Source organism: Triturus cristatus, chromosome 8 (genome assembly GCF_964204655.1).
Source record: "Triturus cristatus chromosome 8, aTriCri1.1, whole genome shotgun sequence".
Taxonomy (NCBI): Eukaryota; Metazoa; Chordata; class Amphibia; order Caudata; family Salamandridae; genus Triturus; species Triturus cristatus.
This window is the reverse complement of record NC_140591.1, coordinates 219298542-219322305: the sequence shown is the minus strand read 5'-3', so window position 1 is coordinate 219322305 and position 23764 is coordinate 219298542. Positions and strand designations below refer to the sequence as shown.

Sequence of the window (23764 nt, the reverse complement as noted above, 5' to 3'; positions counted from 1 at the left end):
CTGTATTAAAGGTGAACGCTCGAAAAATTCCCACCGCAAGAATATGTGGCCATCGCAGAGAAAGAAGGGGTCTACACAACAGGATAGGGGTTCCCTGGGACAACAATGCTAGTGTCTTAATATGTTCCTACTACTGCTTTGCCTCTGGTGCTATGAACTGGACACCCATTTCAAAACAAAAGACGCAGGTTTAGCTGCTGTGATGAAACATGGCGCGCACTGTGGGTGAGGGGTTGACGCCGATTTACGTTAACGAGTCATAAAGTGGTCACTGTGTGCCAATGAAAGGGGCACCAACTTTGGCTTCATGTAGGTTACAACCATGTTGGGCCCAAATAATGCATGAAGATTTGCTTTAAACACAACTATATGTGTAAAATAGGGTAATTAAAGTGAAGTTGCACTAAACAAAAAAAAAAAAAACACAGGTTGGGGGTTCCGAAAGTTCGCAAAAACGTCAAACAGGCAGCTCAGTTTAAAAAAAAAGCCAAAGTGGGGCTTCAGTCCCAATATATGGAGAATGGTGGACTGAAATACTCCATTCCGATTTCTGTTATCCCGTCCATCTGAGCTAACGTGGTCCTGGAATGCAAGGTTTTGGATGCAGGCCGTTTTACGTGCAAGGTCGGCACTCCCTTGGGGTTCTGGTACTGGGTGAGGTTAGTGTACAGGAGCCCACGCCAAATAACTGAACAGATGTTCTGTTTAGAGACAGGTAATGGCAAACAACTCTAAACATGTTAACAAGAGTATTCTGCTCATGTGAGTCGTTCCCTGCATTTTAACCCACACTTGACTTTCTCAAGCTGTGAGGGTAGTAGTAAACACGTTGGATAAACAATGTGAAACTAAGTAGCATGCGGCCTTCCCAGAAGCTGCACATATGTGCATCTCTCCTCAGGGTTTCCCTTCTGAAGCCTCATCTAAGAGCTTTAGGTGTGCCTGTAATGAAATACCAACTCAGGGTATGGTTGTTTTGATGCTAAATACAGCTGTGAGATGCTTCCATGCACACACTTCAGGTGGCGGGTGAAGACCAGGTGGACGTTATGGTTGAACAACGTTCTTCGATGGTAGTGCCACCTTCCTCCACAGAACAGGAGGTTGGGGTCAGCTAGATGGTGAAGGCGAGGCCCAATTCCTCAGTCTGCACCAGATGGGAGAGCTTAAGTTGTCCCAGATTTCCATGCCGAGAAGGCTTAGCCTGTCACAGGAAGGGCTACAAGTGGGAAGAGTGTCTGTGATGAGACGGAGCCATGTGGCTGCCCAGGCTTAGATGCATGCGGGAGTACACGTCAGAAAAACCTCCTCTTGGTGTCTGGTTGTGTGAGTCTCTCTTACAATTTCCAATGAGTTTTGCTGTTGTCCCACCAAACTATGTTCAGAGACATGGATGAATCTGAAGTCGTGAACGGTGTGTGTGACGTGCGGTGAAGTGTTTGTGTGTGTTAAAAAGAGCTGTTCACAGGATCTGGGGGGTGCATTACAGACCAGGCAGCGTAACATCACGGTTCCATTAAGTCTTGCTGCAGCAGTGACCCCAGTTTACCTATGACCTTTGACCCACACTACTTCTGACCATTGTTTCCTCGTGAGCCGGACTCAGCGCAGTTACGTTTTGGTTCGTATTCTCCAAGCCACACACACCCTCCAGCTCTGACAGTCCATACCACCTCTCAAGTGATCTACCCGCATCACGCACATGTGGTCCATGCCACTGTTGTCACTCAGGGACACACTCACAAACCACACTTACCCTAGGAGAGCCCAGAAGCCGGTAAGCAGGCTGTGCACGAAGGAGGTCCAGATATTTCTCCATTTCCACGGGTTTCGCCGCGCGGACAGAGGGGTAGGAAAGAACCGATCCACACTCCGGTTGAGAAGATGGAAAGATACAAACGACTCAGCGACCAGCAGCACACCGGAATCCATGGAAGAGTGCGGAAACAAAGAATCCGAAATGGAAGGACAGATAGGGTGACAATTATGAGAAAACAAACTGGAAGGATACAATGAAAAGGGAAAGAAACAAAAACAATGGGATGGGCTGCAAGGTAAGATAAACAAGCCGCAGGTTTACAAAGTGGGAGGGTTGAGGGGAGTGCAACAGAGAATCAACAAAGCGTTTCCCTTGCGGGAGCGAGCCAGGGTCACCATGTGTTTGCAAGTTAATTACAAACATATGGTGTCAAAGCTCGCCCCCGCAAGGGAATCGCTAACTGTGCACGCGTTGCCATTGAAAGCAATGAAACTCGTGCACGTTTTCAGGGCGAAAAGTAAATAGATTCCAAAAGGTATTTTTCCTATGCAGCGCATGCGCGCTGCGTAGGCGAGACCTAAAAAGCCCGCGAGTGGTGCGCGCGCGTGCACTGCAAACAATTTAAGGAATTCAGCAGGCACAGTGTGGGGGCGCTGCTCGCTCCCGAGCTCCCTAGGCCAGGGGAGAGAGAAGGCGGGACATGCACCCACCTTTGGCCAATTGCGTGCTGTCTTTCTTAGAAAGACGCACGCAAAGGCCAATAGCGTGCGAGCAAAAAAAAAAAAAAAGCACACACACGAGCGCGTGGTCTGAGTTGGAAGTCCTTACCAGAAGCATCGCAGAGCAGCGCATGCGCCCTAGCTCAGGCGAGACCTAAAAAAAAAAAAATCTAAAAATAAAAGACGACATAACAGCAAGGCGATTTTTAAATAATAGGTCCCACCACATCACTAGTTCTAGACTTTATGGTTTTGGTATTTCATTTCTTTATTAAAAACTGTGTATATCAAAAGAAATCGGACCACTGAATCAAATTCACCATACAGAATTTGGGGCTTCTTAATGCTGCATAGATTAAATTCACAATAGATACCTGTAATCAAAGACGTCTCCTGTGCAGGACTTGTGAAAAGTTTGCCTGCTATTGACAACTGCTGACTAATAGGGTTACTGAATGATAGCTTCTGAGCACGGCAATCACTGCATTGCTTTTAGTAATGCCTAAATGCTAGGTTACTAACCTACAGTTTCTGGATCAACACCGCTGCTTAAGATGAAATAGCTTGACAGCTGACATTAGAAATACTCATGTAACAATAAAAAAAAAAAAATAGCACCTACATATTTTCGGCAAGAGCCTTTGTCGGATTTGACACACATTATAGGAAGCAAAAAGACTAACATCAACAAAGATATTAAATTATATCAAAATCTAACTTCTAAAAGACCCCTGCAGATCTGCATGCTTTAAGAAACAAAAACAAAAACCCAGCTCCATCAACATTGGACAGTCGGTTGCATTTAGGACATGGCATCAGAGATATTTTACAAGCTCTAAATTAAGTAACAATTTCTTGTGAGGACAGCTGAATTACCTGTTGCTATATAAATTGAGAAACAGCGGCGAAAAAATACTTTAGTGTTGTGTGTTTGGGGGAAATAGCCACTGACATTTTATACAGTGCTGTGCTAAAACAACAGTCAAAAACGATTGCATTGAGGAGGTAAACTCTTCCAAGTTGCAGATCTCTCCAAAAATACGGAAGAAAGTCCGAAAGTTGCCTGGGCAAGCTCACGCACCGATGAATTCCCAACCAAATAGTTGCCCAAGTGGACATCCTATGCAGACTGGATGAAAACGCGCTGAAGAATGCTATGTAAACCTATATGCAAACTTGTGTTTCATGGAGTAACAATTCGCTCTCATAACTTAAATGACATATCAGGGCCGTTCTGAGGACAGATACCGAAAAACATACTACAGTAAAATATAACTAAAAGTTAACCCTTTGATATCTGCTGTGACCCACCAGCTACAATTCTTCCCTGACATTTCTCACATGGCCATGTAGAGAGTAATAGGGCAATGGTCACTTCCCGTAACTTTGGAACGTATTTTACTGTCACACAGTTTGTCCTGAAGCACCTTGGACAGGACAAAGTAATCAAGTCGCCAGCCAACATTTTTCCCTCGGGCATTCATCATGTAAGTCCAGAAAGTGTAGGCATAAGGAACATCAGGGTAGATGTGGCGGAAGCTATCTATATAGCCATCAGCCAGCAGGGTGCTGAAGCCTTCCCGTTCCTGAGGAGTAAAGCCAGCAGTCTTCTTGTTGCCTTTCGGATTCTTCAAGTCGATCTCCTGGTGAGCCACATTGAGGTCACCACACAGAATCAAAGGTTTCTTTTCATCTAGAGCCTTCAGGTAGTCGCGCAAGTCCACGTCCCATTTCTGGCGGTAATCCAAGCGAACCAAACCACGACCTGAATTGGGCACATAAGCTGCCACTAAGTAGTACATGTCGAACTCAGCAGTGATTATTCGGCCTTCCTTGTCATGTTCCTCAATTCCTGAAAAAGCATCAAAGAGGTCATTTATCAACAATACATGTGGCTACAAAGAAAAGAGAAGGTGATTCTCTCATACATGTAGTAATCCAGTTTGGAGTCTCATTAATATATTAAACCACATTGCGTTTCTCTGCAAAAGCTGATCTGAAATTTTAGCAAGTTACATGACCTCCATCTTGTTCACAGTCTCAAATAAAAATTCTATGACCGCTACTGTGTAATTGTCCACAGGAGTCGCAGTCGAATATGAAATACTTCCTAGTAACTTCAATTCTTGCACGCCTTTTTTATGCATTTCCTAGTTTGCAAGAGGCTGGTTCTCATCAGGTTACATCAAACACTGCTTTATCCATTAACCCACCTGCACCCATAGGTCAGACACAATAAACTTCCTTACCACATCAGCGCTACATAATTGGAATGGTAGTTGGGTTGCAAGGTAATTTACAGAACAGATAAAAACTACTATTACGGTAAACAACAAGTTTCTTACTCTTTTAACAAACTTTCTGCATAATCAAATTTTTAAAAATATATTATATACACAGAGGGGTTTTGAGTCAGCCCTCTTCATCCATTCGTCTGTTCAAGTGTCATTCACATTTGCTTCTACCGACCACAGCATACAGCAATGGGTCAGACCCACTTCAGCAATAGTCTATTTTGCATTGTGCGTGACAGCCCTTTCCTGCATTGCTTAGTAAGTACCGCACTTCAGTGCCAGGATTGGTGGCCATTACTATACTTTTTAAACTCACGTTTAAGTATTTGTTATGCTTTTGCCAAGGTTTATCCTTTGCTTTCACTCTCTTTTTTGAATTCCCCTTTTAACCACCACATCACCTTTCCAAAGCCAGTCCCACTGACTTCAGCAAGGGTGGCGTTTTTCATTAGGTACTTGAACTGATTCAAGTACAGAAATGAATGGCAAAACATTTATTTCTGACAGATGGTTAACAAAAGGAATTTCATAATCATGATGAGCACTACCATTAATCAGATTTTGAATCAAACCTTCCAATTTCGATGAGAGGGCTCCAAGTGGCATGTAATGTATGGGTTCTATTGTTTCTTAAACCGATTGTTCTGACAAATAGCAAAGCATAAGATCTTGGTACCTTCTATTTACAGCGGTGGCCAGAAAAGGAGCATTAGTAGGAAGGTAACTAGGAAGGTGAATAATGTCGTAACTTAAGTTCTAAAACAGTAAAGCTGTCGATAGTTAAACCAAGCAATACAAAGTTAGTGCATTGAACACCCAGTAAAAACGCACAGCTTAGTAACATTGTAAGATTAATGTATCTTAACACCAGAGCACCCGCTAAATAGGACCATTCGGAAACGTTAAAGTTTCGATCACGTGGCTTGAATATGAAGATGGTTCTCGGGTTTATCCGTTTTTCACCATTTTTCAGGTTTGGAATATCAAAGAAAAAGTGTAATAATGTTCCCTGGACAGATGAGCTCGTATGAACATTCAAAACCATATGGATAAGAGACAAAAAACAATATAATATATAACAACTAAACCCAGATCTTGTTCCCATCTACGTCAATAGGTTTGCAGCATTAAATATTCTTAGATCTTAATTTGTTTGAAGTCTAGGAACATTTTAATCTCTTCTTAAAATCAGACATTAAACAAGAACGTGATTGTAAGTGTCCGAAAAATTCCCTTTTATTAATCCTAAATATGGAATATACCTAATCAAAGCTTACAAAACCTAGAGGCTCAAGCAGGTCGTCCACAGGCTTAATGCCTGCACGGTGGGTTTGGACATCAGATTTTTAATTTGGATACATGTTATTACATAAAATTGTTGTACATTTGGTTTTAATTTATATTTAAATTCTTGGCAGATTTTAATCCAAGCATGTAGCATGGCAGAACTAGTCTTTAGTTTCATATACAGCACCTTGTATTATGGAATTTAAAGACCATGCTCATGCTAATATAGTCTGTAAAAAACTCAGCTGCAAAAACGGAGATAATATATTAATTTTTGTTTCTAGAAGCATCAGGGTCCCTAATCTTATCCCCAACACAGTCCAATGGTAGAATTTAAAATCCAGTAGTCTCGGTCCACCCTTTAAATAACCAATAGTCTCTGTCCAGATGTACCTGTTGTATCATAAAGCCACTTAATAGAACTATCACTTTAAGAAGTCTAATATGAGTGGTTTAATTTTTAAAGGACCAGCTGAAATAGGGATTAATACTCACTGAGTTCATCATAGGGTTACTTTTCCTATAGGGGCTGTAGCTCAACAATTATTAGTCACACTCCAATTTTTCCAGGGGCACACAAAGGACTGGAGGAAAACACAAGGGTCACTGGTCCAAACAGGACTAACCAGTACATGGTCTTTCAGGGTGACTTCATGACCACAACTGTAAAATTGTGATTCTTTCCTGAAATCACAAAAAGCAATGGCTCTGAAATTAGGGCAATTTGCTTCGGCAGAGCTGTCCCACGTCATGAGAGTTAAGAAAGACTGACTCCTTGCTCTTCTGGACTCAATGGGAAATAAGGAATACAGGTATACAACAGATGTGGTAAGTAGGAAGGCTGGAAGGGGGCTAACCGCCCTCTGTGCTGTCTCGTAAGAAGGCAGATACATGACCAAGATTATGTTTTTTTCTTGTCTTTTGGTTACTCATGAGGAGTGGAGCTTAGACGACCTTTTGGTTGCTGTGAAACATCAACCCTTTAGTTCTTACTGACACCGGTCTTCCTGTGGATCCTGCTAGAAACAATCCAGCTCTTCCTGCCGGGATATAAACTTTCTTCTCAGCAGGTCACAGCAGCAAGGCCACTCCTTAGCCTTCCCAGTTGGTCACTTGATTTTGTTCACTTCTAAATTTCGAATCCTTGGTCAGAGTAGCGATGGGTTGTCGTAGGAGTTTTCGGGGACAGGAAAGGGAATGTAGCCAATAAACACACAACATTTAGAATATGGCTACGAAACCACACCCACATTAGATACTATTCTCTTGCAAGTATTGCAGACCTTCTGCTTACCTATGCCAAAGGTGACCTTAACTGGTTTGTTCTTGCACAGCATGGCTACCCCACTGTAGCCTTCCTTCTCGTCAGAACATGCCCAGTACTTGTGGGGATACTCTGGCATGTCCTTGATGTCAGCTGGCAAGACCTTCTCAGCACACTTGGTCTCCTGGAGGCAAAGGATGTCAGGATCCTCCTGCCGCACCCACTGATGGAACAAAAAGGGAGAGTACAATGTTACGGTGATTTCATAGATGGCCATGAAATGCAAGTGCCTGGATATTTCAGTTAACGAGGGGACGAGGATGGGGGTGGCAAAGAGGATAATGAGGTAGAGCAGGATATTGATTTGACGAGACCACACCACTTGTTCACCTGCTGCAGTGCATTACCAATGGAGGTACAGTGGAAAACCAGAATTGATTACTTACATGGTCATAACCTCGTATGATAACAAACAGCTATTTACTTACTTGAACAAATTCATGCCATGGCTTCACATCACGCATATATGGCCTACACATTAGAAACTGAAGACGCATTGATCAATGTGTAGTTGTGGTTAGCCCCCGTGTTTATATCCCTTACCTCAACAACCCACAAGTCTATAATAACCAGAACTAACAACAAATCAGACCTAGGCATTTCACAAAATATGCACCTAAGAGTTTGATGCAATCTACACCTCAACTAAGAATACCTCTCTAAATGTTTCAGAAACGTAAGTCTTGATACAACAGTTCCAGCACCTCATCTTATCCACCTTTCACACGTTAGCTCCCCACTAATCCCAAAGGCCAATGGCTGGCATTCAATTCACAAACAAATGGTGTAAAGGGGAACCTATGTGTACCTAAATGCATCAGCTGTAACCTTGAATACCAAACACGGAAATCAAATGCAGGGAAGGTTAAAATCCTTTAGCAAGATACACACGACAAACCACTACAAAGACATCAAGAGAACCAAAAAGTTCAACCTTTTCAAACGTAGAAGACAAAAATAATCAAACATGGGGAATCTTTAAAATGTACTGGAGATGACATAACCAGTAGCCTTGAAAAATCCCTTCTGGTAGACATTAACCATGAAGACCTCCTGCTGTAATTTTCCAAATATCACAAACAATTGGGACTCCATCTCGATCACTCCAAGCTTCTCTGAACCTGCCTCCAATTCAATTCTCCTTTCACTCAACGCACAGAGAAGTAGCAAGAATGACACCCCTCTGCTCAATATCTCATACACCCACTCTAATGTCCTAGCCAACAAGCCACCAATCTCCTGGCCTTCCCCAACAAGATCATGAAAAGTAAGTTACCAAATTGCTCCAAGAATGCATCAAATCCTTAGATCAGGCATTCGACAAACAAAAGGGCACCAGAACAGTCTTGGCACAGAAGAGCGGCTTTTGTTCTTTGCCAAAAAATATGAGTGGGGTGGCATCACTGGCTCAGCTTTGGAAGGATTTGGCCCTTCCTCCTGCAAAATCAAACTTCTTATTAATAGGGACAATGAACAGTCTTTTAGGAAAGTGTCTGTTACCTCAAGCATAATCTGTCACATCTACCTCAAGCATAATCTGTCACATCTACTCTTCAGCAACAACATGGACTGGTCAACCCAGCTCTTAGAATCCACTTTCAGCAGACCCCCGCCCAGCACTCTCACACACTGTTTTCGCAAATAACATATTTCCAGTGAAATTGGTAGAATACTGTAGTGTCCACAATATTACACAAACCTGCCAAAAAAAAAAAAAAAAAAAAAAAAAAAAAAAAAAGCACTGTATACACCGTGGTTTCTGTTACTTGCATCCTCGTTTCAGGAAAACGTGGATTGGCCATACAGGACAAAAAGTGAATATAGCAAACACCATGGGGATACTGTTTATATTATTTGCATCAGTAAGCTTCCTGCTGTGCATCGTCCCATTTAACTATTTGGCTGCCTAAGAAGTCCCAAAATAGTCGCAGATTAGCACAGCAGGTACTACCAATGTGCTGCAGGAGAGACATGGCCAGGCGACCCCGCAGCTGCACCTCCCATTTGGATGAAGTATTTTCCACTGGTCCATAGCAGCCAAGGTTTCAGATTGCTTATGTGTAACATTTTTAAAAATACGGTGTAATTATCAGTGACATTTAACGACTATGAGTGACACTTTCTCGCAAATAGTATAATGTTACCCACAATTAGTAGCAGCATGGCCTAGGTCGGGCACCTGTTGGCGGGCGGCAGAGAAACAATATATTAAACAGAGATTCCCTGCCTTAGCCAGGCTGTGCCAACCCAGCCCAGATCTCCTGTCTCCTCCCTGGCTGGCAATCAATAAAATTATTGGCATGATCAGATCATGACCAATTGACAAGAGTCGGTGCAGGCTCTCTGCCACGTGGGACCCTTGGCCGACTACAGGATGCAAGAGGGGACCCAGCCGGGATCTTCGCTCTGTACAGTTCCCCAATCAGGCCCCTTTTTTACTGCAGTTTAGACTGTCCCAGTTTTTGGCATGGATTTAGAAGCTTCGTTTTGCGACTAGACATCCACATCTGTTTGATATTATGGTTTGAGTAGATGCTGCTTTTCTACAATAATTACGCGTATGTGTGGTTTTGTGTTTCAGTCTTCAAATCTCTGAAGTTTGTTTGGCTTTCTGTGATAGGAGGATATTTCTACGTCATAATGTTGTACACTGGCACCATCTTGTAGCCTTTGAAAAACAGTACTTGGAGGTCAGCTTTCATACATCCACCCCAGCAAAGTGAGAAACTGGAACTACAACGTTTTATCACACTTCAGGGCACTGTTCTTTTGCGTGACAATCTCAGGCATTGCGGTAGTGCAGAAAAATTAACAGAAACACGTTATTCAGTGCGAGAAGCCAAAACATAAAATGGTAATAACTTTGGTTATTACCATTTTAGGTTTGCTTTGCGGGCTGGTGGACGGGGCTACTCTGCTCTCGGGAGCAGGAGCGGAGTGGTTTGCCCACTACTGAGTGCGCAAAGACTGTTTGGTCGGCCCTATTGAGCCACCAAAACCAACCATGCACACCTTGTCCTTCTCCATGCAGGCTGCATTGCAGCCTGCATGGAGAACATGCACACCCATCTAGCCCCTGGCTGAGCGTCGTGTCACGGCGCTCCAGACCAATCACAATGCTGCATGCAGTGTTGTGATGGGCTTAGGGGAGGGGGCCTGTCTGCTTGCTTCCTGTTCCTGTCTGAGGCAGGAGCAGTGAAGACGCGGGACCCGGCGGCAAGGTAGGTTTTTAATATTTGTATTTTTTATGATGACCCCCCTCCCTTGGCAAGGCTGTTGGCCCAAGCAGAGTGCTTGCCATATGTGACCAAAGCATAAGTAATCTGCCTGAGCTCTGATCAGATCAGATTAATGCAAACTCTGCTCACAGATCACATCATCACATGCTACTTGTGCGCCCTCGGTTGTGGTGTGGCTTGATTACCATAACTTTGTCAGTTCAATCCAGCTCGGTTATCTGCTTCACAGCAAGCCTGCAGCACATTACACTTGTAATGAGAGATTGGGCCTCTGAGGTCCTGTGAACTATATAGAATGCAGGTCCGCAATTAGAATTATCAGTATGATTGAGAAATGGTTTTAATTATGTTTTCAACTGAAACTTTACTCTACAGGTTAGTGATTTTTCTGGACGCTGCATGACCCCTGAAACGCTACGCTGGTTACTGTGATGTGTACTCATATTGACTCAATCACTGTTGATGTAGGTCTGCCATGGGAGGAAATTCAGTAAGGTCCTGAATGGACAAGAGAGATGGGGCAACTTTTTATGCCCGTTTGATTGGACTCACAGAAGCTTTTAGGAAGAACAAATGCCAATGAATCACAGAGGGCAAATGTACATCCTGCAAAATGTATTCCTTCTTGGAGCGGATGTACGGCTGGAGACGCAGTACTCACATCTAGGCCATTCTTCTTCACCCAGGCCCGCAGCCCATCGACATTCCAGGAGCAGATTTTCAGGTTGGACTTTCCCCCACTGGCAGAAGTCAACTTTTCAGGAGGGTCTTCATAGACGGCTGGTGCTTCTGGTTCCTTCTCCTTTCCTTTTCCACCTCCTTTCTTGCCCTTCTTACCCGCTGGTTCTGCTAAAAACAAAGAAACCATGGAAGCAAATGATTTGGTTAAAACAAGACTGAACCGGTCAAGGGTCCTTGTACACCTTAAGATAAATACAATCAGGAAAGGAGCACGTCTTGACTACGCAGATTCAAGAGTAACACAATAAGAAACTTGTGGTTTAAATCGGGATGTGTTAAATGCCGGTCCGGAGGCAGAAGTCTTGCAGTATTAAATCCAGAACCACCAATTGTGGTATAACAGGAAGAGCTGCAGCTGCTGTCCTGCCTCTCACCTTAATATCACTGCTCAAACAGCAAAGCCAGTGCTTCATGTTAAAGTAAATTAGCACAGTGGTGAGACAATAGATAAAGGTTGTGTTAAAGTGGGAAATGCTCTTATGGCATGCTTTGGTTATTGCATCAGCTGTACATCCGCCCCCAAATATATCTTTTTAATGCTCCGTTAGCTGGATCAAACTGGTCAACAGTATAAAACGCTGCAAGGACAGCCCATGGCCAGTCCCATAACAATGTGGTCTGTACCTTATTTTCTGCCGTTAGAGGAGGCTCGTTTAGATTGGTCTGTCCTTTTTGCTACGAGAACCGCAAGCCAGGTCCTACAGCCTATATATACCCATACAGGTAATGAATCTGTAGTACGAATGAAGGCAGGAAATTACCCATCTGTTAAAAATCACATGAAATTGTCCCCGCTGAATGTGTTCAATTTGCTGATTTCATAGACAATGCTGATATATGGGATAAAGTATCCTCAGCTGTACATTACAAGGATATTGTAAGTCACCAAGGAGCTCCAGGACCAAATAGATGATCAAGGCCAAAGACACAGCTCATTGATAAGGTAATAGAACACTGGTTCAATTGCAATATCCTGTTAACGTCTAGCTGAGGGTATTTTATTCCTCATAATGCATGGCCACACCATCACTCTTACCTCAAAATGCTTAAATCCCTAGTCACTTGCTCCTCCATATAAATGATTGTGGTTTCAAACAAGTTGAATAAAGGTATACGCAAATGTTACGCAGCTAACGATTTGTTAAACAAGCATTTACAATGCAATGGTCTCGGCATTGTTAAAGTTAGAGCTATTGGTATTGCTCCTGACCTTGTTTTTGTTTTTAAAACATTTAAAGAAACTGCATTGTTATGTACAATGTCAATAGCTTCATCACTCTTAAATGCGAGACATATTGCATTTGCACCCACACACAGAGCCACACACACAAAGCTACACACACAGAGCCACTCACATAGCCACCTACACACACAGTTACCCACACACAGACAAAGCCACAACGCATAGAGCCACCTACAAATAAAGCCACCCACACAGAGCCACCCACACAAGAGCCTCCCACACGCACACAGAGCCACCCACACACACACACAGAGCCACACACACAGCCATCTGCGCTCCCTCAGCCGGCTTGTGAGTATAACGTCCCATGTGCTTGTGCTGGCGTCACTATTGTTTGGTTTGCTGCGCGCGTTAATGACAGCTTTGCGGTAATTGTTCATTGTATGTAAGACATCAGGCCAATCTGAGCTGTTAGCCGAGACCTAAAAAACAGCTTAACGTAATAGATCAACTGTGCTTTGTTTACAGCGCGTCTGTTGCAGGTAAAGAAATTGGATTTATATGTAATCAGCGCAATCAGGAAACTCTGTGTGCTAATTGCCAACAGATCAGCAATTATAGCGTATTTACGTCATGCCTTCAAAATATCACGGCACGCTTAAAAATCAAAGCAGAACCCATGTGCAGGCCATTACATTACTCCTGCGCTAGAATGAACAAGTCCTAAACTCCTTTAGCTGCACAGACATCTTGGCAGCGCTCCAATTTTTTTTTTTTTAATTGTATAAAATACAAATATGTAAAACCCTGCATGATGCACGCGAACTTGAACTATCTTCCAAGTCCTCAATGATGCATAGTGCTTGTTGACACAAAATGTGTATACTTTTTTTATTTACATCCCTGCAACGTCACCCTGGGTCTGACCCATCCTTCCCATGCGGTTTGTGGAGGTGGAGGAAGAGGGGGCAGCTCACAGCTGTCCCAGATTCCTAGGCTACTATCAGGGTGGGTTTTGCTGAATCAGCACAGAGCCCAGCACGTTTTATGCGCCTACAGGGTGTTAAGGGATTCATCGCACCAAATTTCTCTCTCAGTCAGTGCTTTATTTTCAGACAGTTCAACTCGGAAAGCAGTGAACAATAATTGCCTCTTCCTGAGATGTGCTGTCTGAAAATAAAGTACTAACTCTGAGAGTGGGTTGAATTCACCTTACATCCTGCAGACGCATAAAACAGGCGCTCGGCTCTGAGGTGCCCCAGAAAACTCCAGTAAGGGCCCCTGGTGTCATTCAAAAGCTGGAAATCTCTCGATCAAATCAGAAATATAACACCCGAGCATAGCTGGCAAGGTTTCAGATTGCTATGTGTGACGCTTTCATAATTTCAGTCCAATTATGAGTGACATTTCAATGTCCAGGAGTGACACTTTGTCGTGAGCAAAATCACACATTAAAGACGAAGGAAACATATAAATACCAGAAAATACACCCATTTGATTATGGGGAAACTCTAAGAAGAAGATCTTGAAACAGGTGCAAAGCAATCGATTTTTGCAGCATGCATGCTAACCCTGTGTGCTATTTTATGGAGGCGCAAAACTGCTACTGGACAAGTATCCAACGAGCAGGGGCTTTTACACCCATGTTAAAGTCCATCATCCCATCTCCCAAGTCAGGCGCAAAGTTTGCTCGTTATCACTGCTTGCTCCCCACAACTCTCCAGAAACTATCGCGTCGGACAGAGGCCCACGGATGCCAAGTGGTAGGATCTGGGGACTAACAACAATCCGTACCTGGCAGTTTCCCCGCCAAGTGCTTGCCGCGCCCCGGCCCCGGAGCAGCTGCAGCAGGAGGCGGGTGCTGAGGATCCTGCAGCTGCCGGACATGCTCAGGAGCAGGGGACTACCGAGGAGCCTACTCCTTCTGCGTCTGCAGGAAGTGGTGGGAAGGGAGCTCAGGCGATTCCGCCTCCTCTCGCCGCCCACTGTAAGCCGAGGGACTCGCACAGCAGCACCCGTCGGGAGTCAGGACAAGGCTTGTTTCTCTCGAGGTTGCTGCTTTCCCCACACGAAGGGCAGCGGAGGAAAGGCGGTGCCAGGCTCTGCATTCGTCGAGGGGGGCTGAGGGCCGGGATACGGCCTCTCCCAGCGTGGCCATCTTGGGCTGGGACGCTCGTCGTTTCTCCTAGCGAGACCTGTCAGTTGACGGAGAATGTTTCCAAACAAGAGTACATGTCTCTGACAAGTTTCTTACCAAGAATATCATCATGGGAGTGAAGGAGATATGGCTGTTTATCCTTTACAAATAAGTTGGTTAGGTGGTCATTTTTAAATTAAGGAAAATGGAAACAAATATAACGGTTTAAACAAAAATACAGTAACACATTTAGCGAGACGCATGTAAATGATCATTTTCAAATTACTGCGGTGCATATTGAGGACGAATGTTCTGAATTGATGAGTTGGCGGCTCTGTTGCCTTACCTGGCGAGAGCCATGAACACCACCGCCTTTCTCCGAGGCGAAGCAGAACTGCCTCGGAGAAAGGCAGCGGCGTTTCCGGATTCGGGGGCGTGTTTTTCTTTTCTCTCCTCTTGCCATTGGCTGGAGGAGATAATGAGAAAAGTAGCAAAAAACACGCCCCCGAATCCGAAAAGGACGGGGCCTGTTCGGAGAGACAAACCTCTTCTCCAATGGCTGGCCAGCATTCAAGAGGCCAGCCAATGGAGAAGAGGGGAGGGTTCAAGCCCCTCTTCTCCAAGTCATTAAATCTCGTGAGCGAGACTGCGCAAGCGCAGCCTTCGCTAGCCGAGACCTAAAAACAGTGCAGTTTAAATTACTTAACAGGCATAAATCATATGGCGAGGTGATATTTAGAGAGATTCTTGGTTTTGTGCAAAAATAGACATGTCGCTATAAAGGTCTCTTATCTGCTATAGAATGTTTATTTCAGGAAAGTAGATCAGAAGATATGAAAAGCTAATTCTAGTTTTCATTGTTTAACCTAGACGAGCTCCGCCTTTGATGCGGTCTGCTGGATCTGGCAGCAGACATTGCGATGTCACAACTCAGTTGTTATAAGTTAACAAATGTGAGCGCAATTTCATCACTTTACAGGTGATGTCACAACTAGACCGTAATAAGAAAATTAACGACAGCTTGTGATACAGAGATTGCAGATATTGTGTATTAAATGGTAAAATCCATCAGCATCCTGGGTAGCACTGAGACCACAAGTCCCATACACGTGGCACCAGTTGTAAAATACCTTTCAGGGTTGATTTGGCTGCTGCAGGAATGTGTTGCAGGTCCAATTATGGCCAGACATTTAGGGCAAGGAGGCCATGCCATTTCCCCCATTGACCCACAATTTGCATCTTACATGATTTTTTTTTAAATCTCAGTATAATTACAGTCAGATTACCAGGATAAGGTAGTCACAGGCACCAAGGCAGTTTCGGGTAACTGTGCAAATATGATAGCTGGGAACAACAGGAGGGCTTACATTATAAAAACCCTTCAGTGTGCTAGAAGATGCTTATGTAAGCAGGTGCACGAAAAGAATGTAGCCAGAGGCGCTTTGCAACACTGCCCGCGACCCACCCTTTACCACCCGTCACGTGATGGGATTTGTGGAGGACTAGACGAGGCAATAAAAATGAGACCTTGCTGCAGCAGCAGGCACAGCCAGCTCAAGCAAGGGTTTAGATTACCTGCCAATCTAAAGTCGTCACACTTTGTCAACATTACCAAAACTTGTTTTCAGCTCTCAAACTGGTAGTTAGCACTGGGGAGCCACAAGTCTTGGGCTGCTTGCTTCAACTTGGGACCCAACACATTCATTAAAGCAGTAATTTTCAAGATAATGTGACCATATTGTCTAATAGTTTATACCGTTATAATGACAACGCAACTATAAAAAGTCAAAACGGGTGCAGTCTGGAATACACACTGAATAGGGAAGCAACAATGATGGGAGTCTTCGAGGATTCCCATGTGTAACATGTCAAATGACGAAGAGCAAGAGGTGTACAGAAGAATATCTGGAGACCTTGTGAGAGGAAAAAAGAGGTCCAGTCAAAAACCATAAGTTTAACACCAGCTCATGGGGGCATATGAGGAGAAAGGTGGAGTGATGAGCTGTGGCTGTATGACAGTGTCCATTATCCCCAGTACTTGCAACTCACTTTGGTGGTTAGAAGGAAGCCATACCAAAAACAAACTCAACGAGAGGGGCTCTGCCTGCCTATGTACCTCGAGAAAAACCGAAGGTTGTCAGGTAACAAATGCATCGAATGGCAGTAAGAATGCCTCAAAGTAACATTCAATTGGCTAAAACAAATACTGGGGGCTATGGGATGGATATACGATGGCCAAGACAACCAAATCAAAGAGTTCATTGATGAATGAAAAAGGAGGAGAATGTCAGGGAGAGTAAAAAGGCAGATGCCTTGCTGTGGTTTCATTGTGAAGCCAGAAGGATCAGAAAAAGACGTTCTACAAAATGGAACTGGTATGAAGTGGTATGGATGGGGCATGCTCAGGATAAACTAGTATATGAGTAACTTAAGGATATTAAAACAACCATTTGCAATGCAATGGGTCTCACATGTACGCGAGTTTAAGCTATTGGCATTGTAAATGACAATGCCTTTTCTTTATGTTTTAAAAACCAAAACAGAAATAAAAGACATTGTCATTTGCAATGCCAATAGCTCAAACTCGCGTAAAACCGAGACCTATTGCAGTGCAAATGCTTGTTTTACCTAGCCATGTTGCAGGGTGCAGTACCATATGTGGCCAAAAGAGGTCCGATGGGAGCTCTTTGGCCACATATGGTACTGCACCCTGCAGAAGATATGGTAAATCCACCCTACCCATAATGCATTGCATGCAAGACAGTACCACGAGTTCAAATAGCTATGTCCATATATAAAATTAGTTTCTTTGAAATGTGACAAAAGAATGATTACATTAATTCGGGATTAGGTTGTACTCTGTGCGGAGCTGATGAAGGGAAATTTATAGACGGTCTTGTATAAATGTGAGATGTTCTTGTGAGTGAAATAAGCACTGCCAGCCTAGCTTAGGACCAAGTGTGTGTCCTGCCGGAAGCCTTTTAAGAAAATAGTGCCCTGAGGCTGTAATTAGGACCTAGGGAGTAATAACACATGTAACAGGGGGTGTCCTTGTGGGAGGTTACAAAAAGAGACAAGGCGATACTAAGGAGGGACTACTAAGCCTATTGACCAATGAAATGCCACATTTACAAAGGACAGGAGCCAAAAAAAATTTGCAGAAAGTGGGTGGAGCTTTATGCACATATCCTGAATACAGCATGTTTCGAAGAGACAGTGCAAGCGCTGCCTAGGAGAGACCTAAAAAACGAAAATGAAAGACGCAAGTGACGTGACCCTGGAGGGGAAAGGGGGTTGGGGTAAGGACAAGTGGGGGTCGGGGGTACAATGAAGAAGGTGCTGAATAGAGCTTTCTTCCTTGTGCAGTAACCTGGATCAGAGGTAATCATGAATGGGAATATATTATCTCACTATATGTTGACCTACCTATATATTTGACTGTCCCTATCCCTTCATATCAAAGACTCCTTAAAGTTACAGAAAGTTATGGTAGGTATACAGCACTGAAACTCGCCACTCGCAGACATCACCAGCTCATCCGCACCACCAAGAAGAAATCTCTGCGGGAACGACTGGACAAGAACGCCCACGACAGCAAGGAGCTCTTCAACATCGTCAAGGAGTTCTCCAACCCCAGCACCGGCAACAACGACATCACTCCCTCACAGGACCTCTGCGACTCCCTCGCCTCGTACTTCCACCGCAAGATCGCCAACATCCACAACAGCTTCGACATTTCACCCCCGCACCCATCGGCCGTACCTTCGCACCCCGCCGCCACCCTCCAGACATGGACCGAGGTGACCCCCGAAGACACGTCACGCATGATGAACACCATCCACTCCGGATCTCCGACCGACCCGTGCCCCCATCATGTTTTCAACAAGGCAGCCTCTACCATCGCACCCCACCTCCGAGACATCATCAACACCTCCTTCAACACAGCAACTTTCCCGGAGAGCTGGAAGCACGCCGAACTCAGCGCTCTGCTGAAGAAACCAACAGCGGACCCGACCGACCTCAAGAACTTCCGCCCCATCTCGCTCCTTCCTTTCCCCGCCAAAGTCATCGAGAAGGTCGTCAACAAGCAACTGGCCGCCTTCCTCGAGACGAACGGATCCCTCGACCCATCACAGTCCGGATTCAGAGCCAACCACAGCACCGAGACCGCCCTCATCGCAGCCACCGACGACATCCGAGCCCTGCTCGACAACGGCGAAACAGCGGCACTCATCCTCCTAGACCTCTCCGCAGCATTTGACACTGTCTGCCACCGCACACTAGTCCAACGCCTCAACGACACCGGCATCCAAGGGAAGGCTCTGGAATGGATCATCTCATACCTCTCAGGCAGAACACAGAGAGTACGCCTCCCTCCGTTCCGCTCCGAGGCCACCGAAGTCATCTGCGGCGTCCCGCAAGGATCGTCGCTCAGCCCCACTCTCTTCAACATCTACATGAAACCCCTCGCTGCCATCGCACGCAAACACAACCTCAACATCATTTCCTACGCCGATGACACCCAGCTAATTCTCTCCCTCACCAGAGACCCCGACACCGCCAAAGCCAGCCTGCACGAAGGGATGACAGACGTCGCTGAATGGATGAACATCAGCCGCCTGAAACTGAACACGGACAAGACAGAAGTCCTCATCCTGGGACCATCACCCTCCGCATGGGACGACTCCTGGTGGCCCCCGGCACTAGGCACCGCACCTGAACCGACGGACCACGCACGCAACTTGGGCGTCATACTGGACTCCTCCCTATCGATGACCAGACAAGTCAACGCCGTCTCCTCAGCCTGCTTCCACAACCTCCGCATGCTCCGAAAGATCTTCCGATGGATCCCAACCGAGACCAGGAAGACGGTCACCCACGCTCTCGTCACCAGCAGACTAGACTACGGAAACACCCTCTACGCCGGTACTACGGCCAAGCTTCAGAAAAGACTTCAGCGAATTCAGAACGCCTCCGCCCGACTCATCCTGGACGTCCCCCGACGCAGCCACATCTCGTGCCACCTGAGAGACCTGCACTGGCTCCCGGTCAACAAGAGGATCACGTTCAGACTCCTCACCCACGCACACAAGTCCCTCCACGACCTAGGCCCAGGGTACCTCAACAGCCGCCTCACCTTCTACACGCCCACCCGCCGGCTACGTTCCGCTAACCTCGCCCTCGCCGTCGTCCCTCGCATCCAGAGAGCCACCGCTGGAGGAAGGTCATTCTCCTACCTGGCAGCTAAGACTTGGAACTCCCTACCCGTCCACCTGCGGATGACCCAGGACCACCTGGCCTTCAGGAAACAGCTCAAGACCTGGCTGTTCGAGCAGTAGCAGACCCCCTTCCCCAAGCGCCTTGAGACCCTTACGGGTGAGTAGTGCGCGATATAAGTTCCATGATTGATTGATTGATTGATTGAGTGTTGTGCATCAACTGAACAAAATCAATGTAATTCCCACTTGTAGATTTATCTTCTCATGGAATGCAGTGCCCTTTTCAAACAGTTAAAGAGGGATTCCAGTATCTGGGTTTTTTCTACTAAAAACTGTGAGATGTAGATGAACAACAGCTTTGTGACAATTCTACCAATATATAAAACAGACTGTGAGACTATGGAGGGCGCGCCAGCTCTCTCCGCTGGGAAGGCCTGCTATCTACAAGGTAATTAGCTCGGTGTAGGTTTGTATGTGTGATGAAAAACACCCCACTTTGGATTCCAGATATCCATTTCACTAAAATAAAGAAGCGGTCCACACACCTATATGATATTGGAGCACACCGGGGATTGATCTCTCCACTCAATGTGCAGAAGCGTATGACTGAGGGATAGCATTGCCCGATTTGCATAGCTATTATTGGGCTTCCCATCTGCTGATAATTAATAACTGGGCATTCTTATCTCAGCCAAAACTCTCTAGTGGCAGGTATGCCCCAAGAGTTAGGGGTAACGCAAGAGCCACCTATGGGTAACTCCTGGACGCTACTAGTTCAGATTTACTGGCATGCTAAACAGCTACTCATAAAACAGATGGGCAAGGCTACTGAGACACCACTCTGGGACGCGACTCACCATTTGTGGGCCTTGCTTGGATTACGCAAATGGGACGTCACTGGGATAGGATATCGAAACAAGGATACAAGGTATACAAAATTATTTAACCCTCTGCGAGGAATTCTCCGCAATTCCCCAATCATTAAATACTAGCAAGTTAAAAAGCCCCCACTGAAGGCCTCAACACTTCTAGCTGAAGTAAAGAATGTATCACGGTTAGAATTCACAGTTGCTTCACTGTCATTGCTGAGATGTGCAATATCCTCGCCATACAGTCTCCTGACGACCAAGCCATGGGTCTGTTGTTTACTCCCAATGTGGGAAACAGATAATTGACTGCTTCACAATGGAGACTGGGACACAGCGCACATGCATCCTTGGGCGGAGACCATTGCGTCCGATACTATCAGATTCAACTCGTACAAGAGGCAGCAGCAGTTAAAGTAGTGGTGAATACTAGTGATTTTATGCACTGTAGGTGTGGATCAAGTGGATCACTTCTTCATACAGCATGGCACTGTCCAAAGATGAAGTCTTTCTGGTGAATGTTAACAATCTGAGAATGCGGGGAGCACAGAGCAGTTTCATGAATGCAATTATTTTGAACTGAGGGGATATGATATACCTCCTGCTAGATGCAATATTTCTAGATGTGATATTTGTGAATCATGCAATGAAAGCATAATCATTTCCAGACTTATTATATACGTATGTATTATGTTACAGTTGTAAAAGTTGAGGAGATGCGAGTCAGGCAAGTTGGTTAATTCCATAACGTCATACCCGATAATGATTTGTTTTGATACAGCAAAGTAATGTTTTAAACAAAAAAACGTTTTTGGAGATAATGTTGCAATAATGTGAAATATGATGTTTGCTGGTATGTAACTTTGAAAACCAGTACAAAAAAAAGTTTCTTTTAAGCATCCTTGTTGTTTGGTATTGTGTGCGAAATTAAAACTCTACTCATGGGAGCACTGGTTTTAATGCTGAGACCTACTTACCAACATCATCCTCCACCAGGCTGTCTTTGACACCAACTTCTGCTTCCTTTTCACGTTTGGGCATTTTCAGCACAGACCGTAAGGCAGAATCCAACAGGAAGCAACGACGAAGCACAGCAAGTCGCAGAATATTGGCAGTGTTTTCCTTCTGAGGGTAGAGACAAGCAATTAACAATACATGCAAGGCTTCGCTTACAGCTTTTTCTGGTTACTAATGTTTCACTAGTACCAAATAGTAAAATGCCAAAATATGTACCCAAAGCAGCTTCTATTTATTTTGTTTATTTAGCAGCAGCTCTAGCATTTATAACAGAATGACAACAACTGTACACAGGGCCAAAGACCGATTTGATGGTTAATAACATAGTATACATGAGAATGATGTGTAGGCTGAGAACTCTAAACAGGCAAGACACACATGTTGTGCACATTCAGACTTCTATCCTTACGGGCTGAGCATGAGCGGAAGTCAGGCACACTTGGGGTGTCCCATGAGTACGCTGGTGCAGTACTTACTACAGCATGTCTGCGACACAAGTATTCGAGAGGCATTTGTCTGTGTGGTACCATGAGGAGACGCTGGGGAAGAGATGAAGGTGTCTAGGATCCATCGGATAACAAAAAGCACTCCTAGGTTGTCAGTACAGGAGGAAGTGGGGTATTCTCTAGGAAAACCACAAGGGGGGCATTGGTGGAGGATTTCAGTTTTCATAGAGAACAAGCACATGGCCAGACCGATAGCACAGATAATTAAACATTTGTTACCGGAACGAGGATTGACAGGAAGGATGGGGGAAAAAAAAGATTGGAGTGTCATACTTGTATAGACAATACGACAGGCCTAAGTAGATCCCAATGAGGAGATCCAGATCGATACTTGTACTGGGCCAAGCGATGAGCCTGGGAGGAATCCAGGATAGAAAGGGGTGGATGCGAATTGGCCAGACAGCCAGGAGACCTAGAAAGAACTGTTGGGAGTGGAGGTGGTGTACCGCTGAAGAGCAACCTCTGCAATGTCGTGGGAGGTTAGTGTTGTGACGATCGACTCCTGGTTTGTAATACATTCCCATTTACCCTTTTCGGGCTATATACACCTCTTCAAACATGGTCCTCTCGTCTGTAATGTTCCCCTTAATTAAGTGGTTTCTCTAGCGGTTTTCATTTTCTTTAAGTGGTCATCTACACTGATCCCGAAAAACGTTTTCCCATTAAAAATAATGTTATACATATGTTGGAACGGACCTCTGGTTTGAAACCCGCAACACGTAACCATGCCTCTCTGTGTATTCTTATTCCAACACAAAACTGCCTAATGAGAGCTTCTGCAGTAAAAAGAGGATTTGTGGTCTATGTTATTCTCCGTCTAACACTAGACTCTTTGCTCTTTTTAGATTCCTCTGGAAGGCATTGGGTTATTTCCCCGGTCTCCTCCCGCTGCAGAGAGATGATGAAATTGGCCATTCTCTCAATTGCTTTCCCGTTGTGTTCCTTTTCCTGGCTATGGTTACCATTTTTTTTTGTAAATTTGTTTATTCCAATTTTTTGTGGCATGAATACTAGGCCTGGGCGGCAAATTCCGTTCCGCTCGCGGAATTTGCGGAATTTCGGTAATTTCGCGTTCCGCGGAGAACGCGAAATTGCCCAAAATTCTGCTTTCCGCGACTTCGCAAATTTTTTTCTTGTTCGCGTTCTCAAAATGCGTGTTCGCGAGATATTTCTCCCCGAGCACACAAACAGCAACTGTGAACAGGAAAAAAGTATCGCGAACAAGCAATTCCGCGTGTTCGCGGAATTTCTGCATGTGCGCGGAGATTTTTTACCGTTTCGCGGAGATTTGCGTAACACGATTACGCAAATTCCGCCCACCCCTAATGAATACAAATAACATTGAGCTGTTTTTACCATTAGTGAGTCAGGATCTGTAGGTGTCCTAATATAGGTGGGATTTTAGTTGAAGTTGTCTAAAGTTTTTCTCCACACCTGGGATTACTGTCGTACAAGAAGCTGGTTTCTTACACA

At 44.9% G+C, this 23764-nt stretch overlaps 1 protein-coding gene across 2 annotated transcripts in view; it reads right to left on the bottom strand.

Moving 5' to 3' along the window:
- Window positions 1-2728: 2728 nt before the first annotated feature.
- Window positions 2729-23764, bottom strand: part of LOC146801865 (DNA repair nuclease APEX1-like) — a 31714-nt gene continuing 10678 nt past the window's right edge. The window contains exons 2-5 of one of the 2 annotated variants that reach the window (XM_085621390.1): window positions 21746-21893; window positions 11284-11471; window positions 7354-7546; window positions 2729-4330 (exon numbers count right to left, since the gene is read on the bottom strand). In XM_085621390.1, coding sequence (XP_085477516.1) covers window positions 3816-4330; window positions 7354-7546; window positions 11284-11471; window positions 21746-21809 — 960 coding nt within the window. In that variant the 5' untranslated portion in view covers window positions 21810-21893 and the 3' untranslated portion in view covers window positions 2729-3815. The remainder of the gene's footprint in view (window positions 4331-7353; window positions 7547-11283; window positions 11472-21745; window positions 21894-23764) is intronic. The other variant, XM_085621391.1, reaches the window with a different exon arrangement.